Below are 11,760 nucleotides of genomic sequence, written 5' to 3'. Positions count from 1 at the left end.
ACCGGGCAGCGGCTCAAGTTAGCTAATCGCCACACACGACCATATTAGAGACATCCGACCGGAGGGGACATGTCCCGTCACAGTCGCTCCGGGGATGTGGAGGCTCGGCGGCCGCTGCTCACCGGGAATCACCTGGAGCAGGACGAGCCAGACTCGGAGGAAGGTGAGAGTTGTTGTAGCACTACCACAACATTAACTGAGCTTTAAACACTGCAGGGAGAATGAAGTCAGATGTTTTACGTAGCTGAAAAATACCACAAACTTTAGAAATGGCATTCATTTCCAGCAATGTGCATTAAAGTATCAAAAGTACCGTTTCTGTTGTTGCCTGGTGCATCACTGCTGCAAAGTAGCAGTGTTTTTTCTTTATTTTTGTCATTTTCTACATTGTAGATTCATACTGAAAACATCTAAACTTTTAAGGAACGCATTATTATGTTGTAATGTTACTTGAAAGCAAAGTGTTATCTGTCAACTGACTCAGATGCTGAAGGCAAAAACAGCCAACAAGTGCTCAGCACCTCTGGGAACTCCTTCAAGAAAACCACTCCTTGTGAATAATTGTTTGATTGATTGACAGTGTCCGAAAAGGAGCAGGACGCTACCCCTTTATCTATTAATAAATGAAAAAGCTTCATAAATCAATTTACAACCAAATTAAACATACAAACAACTATCCCCAATTTATTTACAACCCAAATTATACACATCCATCTAATTAATAATTATAAAATAATTAATAATTTAACAAACAAACAAAATCAAACTCCTCCTCAACCATATAACTCCCCAAGATTTCTTTTTTGTATGTGACGACCACATGAAGATGATGACAGAAGGTCAAGAGTCTGCAAAAAGCTGCCATCAAATATGAAATATATCGAAATATGACAACTTAAACAAATCTAAAATATAAAACATATTCTGCTTTGTTTAACATTTTTTTGTTTACTACATAATTCCATGTGTCTTCATAGTTTTTGATGTCTTCAGTTTGAATCTACAATGTAGAAAGTAGTGGATTTTCCCCCCCAAAAAAAACATTTTGACTGGCAGTGTATATTAACTAAGTCTATTGTACAATTATTTCTGATCATTTTGAGAAAGATGTATTGTTTCTCAAAATGATCATTAATAATTGTACAAAACTTAGCAATAATGAGCATTACAATTTAGAGTCACTTTACAGTGGCCAATGTTAGTCAATGCACTGGTTGTTGGACAGGCAGCCTCTCATGTGTATCAATGAAATTATCCTAAAAGCCATAACTGTGATCTACAGCTACAGTTTCTTCAACATGTGCCCACTGAGGGGACTAGAGGGATGTTATCACTGCTTTAACCAGCATGGTGGTCAAGTAGTAATGTAGTCATAGTAACAGTGTATAAGATGCTCTCACCTGCCAAGTCAGTTTGCATCGCGTCTGTCAGCAGAGTGAAGTTAGTGACAGGTGACAGTGTCTCAAGTGTGTTTTCTACAGATTTGCTTGTGTGTTTTTTTGCAGAAATTTTTGACAGGAGCACATCACATGTCAGACGTGAATCCGGAGCGAGTGCACAGAGAGGACTCACATACGAGGAAGCGGTGGAGGAAGCAGGTAAACCAGCGTTAAGATTCAGAGATATAGAAGGACATGACCCAGTGGTGAGAATAGGGGAGACTGGGACATCCTGTCCCACAGGTGAGTCGTCACACTGGTCACGTCCCCCACACCAGAGGGACTTACGTAGAAAATCCAACAGTGTCACTCACTGCTCCAAAGCTACTTCACTCTTTACATGTGGTATGAGTTAGAACTGTAGTGAGGACAATTTTTCTATTTTCAACCCTAAAAATAATATTGTTTTTTATTTATTTTTAGGGTTGATAATAGGAAAATTGTCCTCACTACAGTTTTAAAGCTTTGCTAAACATGTTAAATGATATTAATTTGCAAAGTCCTGCACTAAAGCTAGCTGTTATAGTTACAAAAACATCACTCTGAGGCACGTTGTCTCAGTGCTTCCAGGGCTTTCACATAATGTCGTCTGCCCTGAAAGCAAAGACAAGCAGCAGCTATACAAAGATCTGTTCAGCAGGTTCACAGTATGACCAGAGGAGTCATCTGACATGGTCAAAAAGGCATTTTTCATCCCAGCTGGACATGGTTTTAACTGAAGTGACTGAAATAGGAAAAAAAATTGCTAATGTATTGATTATATTTTTGTTGGCATTATCCAACAGAAAAAAAGGAAAGTTAAAGGGAAAGGTGTTCAAATTGCTTATTAAACATAAATTTTTTTTTTTTTTTTCATGCACTTCCACTGATTATTATTAACTAAATCAGACTTTTAACTTTGTAATGAGCTTGGAAAGTCTCTGTTTCTGCCATTTTCATTTAAAGGGATATTCCGGCGTAAATTTAACCCATGGTCCAACGCACCGTGACACCGAGTTAGACCCCCCCTCGAGAGATGAAGTCTGCTAACCACTAGCTTCTCTAGTTGTAGCAACTTTAGCAAGTCTATTTCTCCACATGCAAACTGTGATCAAAAAGCCACTCATAGTCACAAATAATGCTCAGAACAGCACCAAACGTCTTCAACAGTACAAACAGGGTCCCAGCTTATAATACGAGGAATAACGAGTTGCTGCATAACGTATAACTGGAGGAGAGTGGGTGAGTTGTTTTGGTCTCTTTTCAATAGAAACCAGGCAAAGCTAACAGATGTTTGATGCCTCGTATTATGTGCTTGTGCTGTTGAAGACATTTGGTGCTGTTCTGAGCATTATTTGTGACTATGAGTGGCTTTTTGATCACGGTTTGCGCGTGGAGAAATAGACTTGCTAAAGTTGCTACAACTAGAGAAGCTAGCGGTTAGCAGACTTCATCTCTCAAGGGGGGGTCTAACTCAGTGTCACGGTGCGTTGGACCATGGGTTAAATTTACGCCGGAATATCCCTTTAACATCCAATGTGGTTGAAGGTTAACAGTTCTAAAACGCTCACCAGCATCAGCCCACAGTCGATGGGACTGAGGTGTTTCCTAACCGTTAACAGTTTGTAACTGGATCATAGTGAGAAGTCAGCATCTTACAGTGACAGTGTTGTTATTAGACCAACACATGGAAGTAAAAGTGAAAAGTGAAGTATTATAAATGCAGTTTGATACGTTGCTGTGTGACAGCGAGGTGTCAGTTAATCACACTGGGCAGGGCAGCTGGATTATGTTACTGTTGACTTTATGCTTTTATCTAATAACTTCCTTCTTTTTTCTTCTTTGCTCTTTGTTCTGCCTCTGCTCAGGTTTTGGATTATTTCACTGGCTGCTGTTGGTGGTGTGTGGTTGGGCCAACGCCAGCGATGCTGTGGAGATTCTCTGCGTGTCTTTCCTGCTGCCGACGGCGCGCTGTGATCTGCTGCTGAGCTCCTCAGACATGGGCCTGCTGACTGCCAGCATCTTCCTGGGTGAATAACAATAAACCGGTTATCTCACCTGAGCATGTGCACTACACCTGTTAGGTCAATAACAGAAAAACCAGAGCAGCAACGTGTGGACAATGGCCTCTTTCTCATGCTTCCTCATCTTATATATCTCAGTAAATGAGAACAATGTTGAGAGCAGTGGCACACACAGAGATACAATCTAGATCACAGAAATTCCTGGATTTGACATCTTATTACATTTCATGACCTGGCTGCTGATGATCAGCTGTACCAGAATTAACTGGAATAAATACCCAAACTAAAATCTGGAAAGACTCAAACTATGAAATGCAACCTGAAAAGCAGCTTAAAGGGATAGTTAAACATTTTGGCAAATTGGCCCATTGCCATAATCCCTATAGTTTTAGGAGTAGGTTTGTTAGCTATTTTTAGAACGGCGGAGCAGAGCCGTGAGCTGCTCAGAGCTATGCTACGGTGAACATGAGGGGACAAGGAAAGAGAACAACTCTGTCTCATAATGTTCCATTATTATCTCATAGCGTGGCGAATGTGCAGGTCACAGCTTGTCCATCAGAGCGTTTTGGAGTTGTTGGATTGTGTATTTCTTGAGTTTGATGAGGGAAAGGCGAAAGTACAGTTTGCCTCCATTGTGTTTGCTGAGCAGCTCACGGCTCTGCTCCGCCGTTCTAAAAATAGCTTGCACCGACAATTAAAGGTAGCTTTAAACTACTCCTAAAACTATATTGGGATTATGGCAATGGGCCAATTTGCCAAAATGTTGAACTATCCCTTTAAACTAATAAACAGACACAGTATTCAAAATTCAAAAAGAAGTAAATTAATTAATACATATTAATGGGGATCAAATGACTTTAAAAATGTCAGTAAAGAATTAAAATGTTAGAAGAAAAGTCCATCATCAGTGAAATGTGAATTTTATCAGTTTGGATAACATAAAAGAGTCTAATTCAACAGCTCTGAGCTTCTGTCAGTCAGATTTGCCTGTTTTGTCTTCTCTCATTGTTTTGGTTTGTGCTTTCCAGGAATGATGGTGGGCGGCTACATGTGGGGGTACCTGGCCGACCGGAGGGGCCGCCAGCGCGTCCTAGTCGTGTCCCTGACGGTGAACGGGGTGTTTGGAGCTCTGGCCAGCGTTGCTCCGAGGTTCTGGCTCTTCCTGCTGCTGCGGTTCATCAGTGGCATTGGGTGAGCACATGATGTAACTGACTGGCACACAGCGGACCACGTCTGTAGCTACAGAGGCCGTCCTGCAAACAACAGCTCATTTCTACCCTTGACTAAAAGAACAGAACAGAACCACAGAGGTTTGGGTGAATTGGGGCTGCAGCTAACAATAATCTTCAATATTGATTTCATAATTATCATCTTAATTAATAGTTCTATCAATTTACTGGAATCCATGATGCCTTCAAATTTCTTGTTTTATTCAAACAGCTCAGTAAAACTTTCATGTTTGACTCTTTTGCCTGAAAAGTCATTGAAATGTTTAATTTCTCAAAATAATATCAGAATAATCTTAAAGGATTTGATCAAAGAGTGGAAAAACACAACAAGACAAACAAATAAGTTGTTAGTATCTATTTACCTTGCCTTTGGTACTGTAAATCAACCAGTGCTGAATAACTGTTCCTAATGACAGAATATACCTCCAAAATCATTCAGTTTTAGCTCAGCTGGATTTCTAACATGAAGGTTGAAGAGTAAATGTGGATGTGTTCTCCGTCTGCAGGGTGGGCGGCTCCATCCCCGTCATCTTCTCCTACTTCTCAGAGTTTATGCCCCGACTGAAGAGAGGGAGGATGATCAGCGCTCTGGCCACTTTCTGGATGGCAGGAAACATCCTGGCTGCAGGTAGGAGGAGATACAGGATACATCAGTTATCAAAACAAAGACAAAGGCATAAAAGTTATGAAAGGTTGTTTTTTTTAGCAACTGAATACATCCCATTGAAACTAAAACTCAACATGTCACCTATTTAAATTGCCTTGCCTCTTCAGACACATTCATTGTGTGTGTTTTAGGTTCAAGGTTCAAGGTACTTTATTGTCATTCAAACATGCAGACATGAAAGAATGAAATTCTGACTCGAGGCCACACCACTACACAATAAAAAGAGATAGAATAATAGAAGAAAGAGACATGATAAATTAAATCTAAAATCTAGTTAAGAAACTTATCGGAGACAGGCATTCACTCTCCATTGAACTATACACACACTTCCTCCAGAAGAGAAGAGGAGAAAACTTTACTTTTTACGTTGATTTATTTGGACGTTTTGTATATTTGACTTGTAAAGACCTTGCTTTATTGAAAAGTAATAATTTCTACATGAATTGTACAAATAGTTCATGCTGCCACCACTGATATTTTGGAAAACCTCTCTAACTAAGCAAGTAATAATGTGATATATTATCATATTATGTTAAATTGATTGAATAACAATAAAGTGTAAGAGTTTAGATATGATGAAAGGGAGAATGGACAGACAGAGTTGTGAATGGACAGACTGCAGTGTCCTCTGGTCGGTGGTGAGTGACTGTGGTTCTGTCTCAGGTCTGGCCTGGCTGGTGATCCCCAGGACGTGGGCTCACTTTTACCTGGGACCCCTGGACTTCCAGAGCTGGAGACTGTTCGTGGTTCTCTGCTCCGTCCCCAGCCTCTCCTCAGCTCTCATCTTCAAGCTCTTCATGCCCGAGAGCCCCAAGTTCCTCATGGAGGTACAGTATCCAGTGTGTGTGTGTGTGTGTGTGTTAGCAGCATGTTCTCTGTCCTCATGTGTCTTTGAGATCTTTGTCCTGTCTCTGCTGCAGGCCGCTCGGGAAAAAGAGGCCATCCACGTCTTCAGACTGATGTTTGATCTGAACATGAGGGGACAAGGAAAGACTTTGCCAGTATGGAATATGAAATACTCTTATGTGTATTAACAGTGTGGTGCACAGGTTCAACAGGCTGACAGCTCTGATCTAACCCTTCTTCTGCAGAACTTTGCTCTGTGTACCAGCTCCAAGCACAGAGGAGAACTGGAGGAGACCAAGACCTGTACTTCAAGGAGAGAGCAGCTTGTCAGTGCTTTAAAAAAGGTAATATCATCACACTTGACTTAGAATGCAAACACGCACTTTATTTTCCACCCTAATTATTCAGAATTTAGTGGTGAAGTTAGTTCATACTTAATCTGAACAGCACTGGTTCTGTGACCTCATTTTGAAACTAAAAACAAAGGTTATTCATTTTTGTTTGTCAGTGATTAGTGCTGATGTAACTATTTCCTTCTTAGTCTGAGTCTCTTCATGTCTTTGGTTTCACCTGCAGAGCCTGGTGCCCATTAAACAGATGTTCCAGGGTCCTCTCAAATCCAGGAGCTTCCCTCTGCTCATCATCTTCTACTGCATCTCCTTTGGGTGAGGAATCCTATTGGTCTGTCTGTCTGTGCCCACATAGATACAGCCACGTCTGTAGTGAAAGTGGAGGACTGTGATGACTACGTTCAACTCAAATCTGAGCGGCAACAAACATTTTTGGGGGATTTTTTTTTTCTTTTCCTTTTACAATGCATTTTATAAAATAAGTTTAACACATAAACATGGGATGTTTGATACTATAAAATAAATAATTAACCAAGTACATCTTGATATAGAAAGAAAAAAAACTTAAACAAAAGAAGTGTGTTTCAGGGAAATCTACCTTTTCCATTGCTTCCAGATATCTTTGAATTTAGATTGCTGAAGACTCACTGAAAAAGTGATTATTTCCATTACAGATACATTGTAAACATTGTAAATGATATCATACCATTCATTTATAGATGGGATGTCTTCTTTAACACTTTCTGTCATGTATGTCTGTAGTTACTACGGGCTGTGGATGTGGTTCCCCGAGCTGTTTGCAAGAGTGGAGGAGGGAGGTTCTCCCTGCGCCAACATGTCCCTCGTCTCACCACGTCGCAACCAGAGCTGCTACCCAGTCAAGACAGCAGGTGTGTGTGTGTGTGTGTGTGTGTGTGTGTGTTTAGAACAGGGAATTTATCCTGTCGTCAGCTCTCGTCTCCCAGTCAGAGAACACACAACAGAACATGAAGCTCACATGTGAACATCAGCCACAGGAAAAAAGACAGAATTCAAGGTGAAGTTTAAACTCAATCATAGGTCAAAATTCCTCTCGTTTAATTATATTAACTATTATAGTGTTACTGCAAACGACTAAAGCAATCAGGTCAATGTGACCTCAAAAAAACACCTTTTTGCCCATAACTCAAGAATTCAAACACTAATTATAACACAGCTTAACTCAAATCTCAATAAAGATAACACAAAGTCATGATGTTTCATATCCAACTTCACCGTGACAACATGATGTTCTGTTAAAGGGATAGTTCAACATTTTGGCAAATTGGCCCATTGCCATAATAAAAGGAGTAGGTTCGTTATCTTTAATTGTCGGTGCAAGCTATTTTTAGAATGGCGGAGCAGAGCTGTGAGCTGCTCAGAGCTACGGAGGCTAATGGGATTTTTTGGTTTCCTTCATCAAACTCATGGCATTGGGCCAATTTACAATAATGTTGAACTATCCCTTTAAGCTGTTTTTCAGGTTGCATTTCATAGTTTTTAGTTTGGGTATTTATTCCAGTTAAGAAATCCCATTAGCCTCCGTAGCGTAGCTCTGAGCAGCTCGTGGATCTTCTCCGTCGTTCTAAAAACAGCTTGCACCAACAATTGGTAAGGAAAAGGTAACAAACTAAAAATGTTGAACTATCCCTTTAAACCACCTCTGGTCACTATTCAGTGCTGCGGCTCAGTGGAGTGTGAAGTGAAGACTGTGACCATGTTTCCTCCAGCCTGCCTGTGTGTCAGGTCATTTCCGGTTGAATCCACCCCTTCTCTCCTTCTCTCCTCACAGTTTACATGGAGGGCTTCGCCATCGCTGCTTCAAACCTTCCTGGGAACATCTTCACCATCCTGTGGATGGACAGCTCAGGAGGGAAGGCTCTGCTCTGTGAGTGTGTTTGGAGAATGAGTCATGTTGTGAGTCAGTGTCTGTCTCAAACAAACTTTTGCATCACTCTCTCCAGACTCAGTGTTCAGTTACATGCTTTGAAAAAGCTCCCTTCCTAACTCATATTACTGAACTTGTGGCTACACTCTGATCTGAACTCTTTGTGTGTCCAGCTCTCAGCCTGGTGGTGTCCAGTGTGAGCGTCTTCTTCATCTACATTGTCCAAACCAAAGCCCAGAGTCTGGCCCTGTCCTGTGTCTTCAGTGGTGTGTCTGTGATCGCCTGGAACTCCCTGGATGTGCTGGGGACAGAGTTTTACCCGACGCAGCTACGGTACGTCCTTAAAAATGTCAACAAGGTGGATGCAGCTGAAATGTACCAGTGTAGATGAAGACTGAAAGCAAACAGATAGAAACATGTGTTTCAGCACTTTATAAAGTCAGACCTTAAAGGGATAGTTCAACATTTAGGCAAATTCGCCTTTTGCCATAATCTCTATACTATATAATCGTCTTAGGGGTAGGTTCATTACTTTTCATTGCTGGTGCAAGCTGTTTTTAGATCAGTGGGGCAGAGACGTGAGCTCTACACAGCGCACAGTATTCCCGCCTTTCTCTCATCAACCTCATCAAATACACAACCACGCTATGAAAAAATAACGTATGAATATAGAACTTTTTTTTGTTGTTTTTTTAAAGTATATTTTCAAAAGCGAAAGTAGTTGTAGTAATTATACGTTAATATTTCATAGCGTGGTGAATGTGCAGGTCATAAGTGAATAAGTGAATTTTCCAGAATGTTGAAATATCCCTTTAAGATTTCATGTGGAAAAGGGCCAAAAGGGTTTTGGGGAGTATTGGTGACTTAGACAGTCTGTCTCTGCAGGACATTTACTTTTTTTTGTTGTTTAATGTTCTCAAGGTTTCAGAGTTTCAGACTTCTACTGACCATCATTTAGTTTGTGCTGATGATTTATTTTTGCCTTATTTCTCTTTTCATCTTTCTCATCTATCACTTTCATTCTGCCAGAACAAGAAGCTTCTGCTACTCAGTTTTGCACAATATTAAAAATGAGACAAAACCACTGCAGACGCTGACACAAACAGAAAGTAGAAATGTTGAAGTAGCTTGCATCCTCATCTAATGTGTCTTTCTTTCTTTCTTTCTTTCTTTCTTTCTTTCTTTCTTTCTTTCTTTCTTTCTTTCCCTCAGCTCCTCTGCGCTTGGTTTCTTCACAGGCGTGGGCCGCGTGGCAGCCATCATGGGTAACATAGTCTTTGGGAAGCTGGTGGACACGAGCTGTGCGGTCCCGGTCCTGATGGTGTCTGCTCTGCTGCTGACCGGAGGACTGGTGGCTCTGCTGCTCCCACAGACCAGGCAGACCGAGCTCACCTGATCACCCACGTCTCACATGAATAAATTATTAGCACACATCCTCTGACTGTCCTTCAGGAAGGAGACTAGAGGATTTCTGTATCTGTATATATCTGTGTCTGCTCCCAGAGGATGTCTGGATGCTGTGCCTTCTGCCTCTGTTAAAGGTGCCTGGTTTAAGATGCCAACAAAAAGAACAACTGTGAGAGGACGGCAGCCTCTCTCCACCTTCCAAGAATTATTATTTAAAGTGAACAAGGAGAAGAAATGTAGTTTTACTACAGTCTGGGCTGGGGAGCTTGTGAGGATTTAACTCAACAGATGTGAATCAGGCTCCGCTTGAAAAAGTTGGTTTACACACTTTATAGAAAGTCGAATCTGATTGGTCGGATTAGTTTAGACCTTTAACTGTAAGACTCTGTGAGGATGCTTCAGGCTTGTACCTGTACTTTAGAGTTTTCGGTGTAAAACAAACTAAACAGATTCCAGGATAAGTTTTTTGTTAAAAGTGCTTTTTGTGTTTTTTTCTAAACTCAGTTGTTGATCTATGCAAACAGTAGATTGAGAATCATTTCACTGCAGAAGTGTCAAAAGTACCAAATCCATCACTGGACCAAACCAGTTCATCATTCCAGTGCTAAACCAAAGATGTCTGATCTAAGGAAATGTTTTCATCAGCCTTATCATCCACATTTATTCCTATCAGTGATTTTCAAATTACTTTGTTACTACTGAAACACTTGAAAACACTAGAAAATAAACTTAAGTTTTGTTCATGTTGTTCACCTCAGTGTCTGTTTTGATGTCGGATCACCTCTGCTTGTCTTGTATCCACATCCTCTTACTTTAGTGAAAGGGCCAACAGTGTAAAAAATACAAGTGAAGCCCAGCATTCAAAAACCTAATGAGGCAAATTACTTCAAGCCTCATAGTAAAACAACTCGTTCCTTCTGATGCAGTGGTGCATGAACGTCTGTGCAGTCAGTCAAACTGGAGTTAGATTAGATTAGTAACTCTGGTAACCAGCTGAGGAGTCTGTGGGGCTGTCACATGATGAAGAGAAACAACACATTTAGACTGACTCTGTTGAGTTTCTGTCTTGTCTTTCCTTTGGTTGTGAAACAGTGGACGACTCGACCTCTACAGGCCTCAAAACCATCTACACCAGGGATCATTAACTGATAGCCTGCAGGGCAAATCCAGCCCGTGACTGAATTCCAAAGTGAGGATCAAAAAGTAAAAATCATGTGGTCTCTGCTACTGAAAAACAAAAAAACGACAGAGATTGGAATAACTTTATCATACAGGTCATGAGTAGCTTGAGCTGTTTAGATAGATTTGCTGAATAGGCGATTCATTCTGCATACTCTCCTCTGATGAACTTGATTATTTCCATTTTTTTGTCCATAACCTCATGTTGAAGCCAGTGATGGGCACGACACCACCAATATGGAGTCAAACTATCTCTATCACTCCTGGTGGCTGACTGTGGTACAGGTGATAGGAGCCTGACTGACAAAAGATGCCTTCAGTTTTGTAAACTGAATATGAAATTAAAATATCACCACAATAAATATCAAAAACTAAACTATCAAGCCAAAATGTGGATTTAATTTCTCCAAGTGTCTGTTGAGACAAATTCTGGCCCTTTAACAAATTAAGTTGGTGACCACTGATCTACACAGATCAGTCTGAGTGGATTAGAGAATATGTTTTTAACCATGACGGTATTCTGTGAACTTGTGTGTCCCTTTTTAATGTAAAATATAACTCTTAAAATAACCAACCAGCAGGGAAAAGTACAATATTTCCCTCTGAAATGCAGTGAAAATACTGTGAGTTTACAGGAGCATTACATGGAAACTCTGAGCATTGAGTAGATGTATTTGGTTTGTTTCCATTCATTCCTCAGACCACCACCTCTCTGAACTCTATATGTTTTACTG

The 11,760-nt window shown here is 40.6% G+C and overlaps 2 protein-coding genes across 2 annotated transcripts in view; one reads left to right on the top strand and one right to left on the bottom strand.

Annotated features, from left to right (window-relative positions):
* crabp1a (cellular retinoic acid binding protein 1a) overlaps window positions 1-11,760 on the bottom strand; it is a gene marked incomplete at its 3' end in the record, with an annotated part of 415,466 nt that overhangs the window by 79,944 nt on the left and 323,762 nt on the right. The gene's annotated exons all lie outside the window — the stretch shown is intronic.
* On the top strand, window positions 28-10,524 carry sv2 (synaptic vesicle glycoprotein 2). Its single transcript, XM_083974146.1, has 13 exons — window positions 28-163; window positions 1,506-1,598; window positions 3,287-3,448; window positions 4,471-4,633; window positions 5,178-5,299; window positions 6,002-6,165; window positions 6,259-6,339; window positions 6,430-6,528; window positions 6,761-6,849; window positions 7,297-7,424; window positions 8,345-8,440; window positions 8,614-8,773; window positions 9,653-10,524. The coding sequence occupies exons 1-13, from the start codon at window positions 70-72 to the stop codon at window positions 9,834-9,836; spliced, it is 1,635 nt and encodes a 544-aa protein (XP_083830272.1). The 5' UTR covers window positions 28-69; the 3' UTR covers window positions 9,837-10,524.

Source organism: Trachurus trachurus (genome assembly GCF_905171665.1).
Source record: "Trachurus trachurus genome assembly, chromosome: 6".
NCBI classification, from domain to species: Eukaryota; Metazoa; Chordata; class Actinopteri; order Carangiformes; family Carangidae; genus Trachurus; species Trachurus trachurus.
Note: the sequence above shows the minus strand (reverse complement) of the source record. Positions and strands in the feature narration are given on the sequence as shown.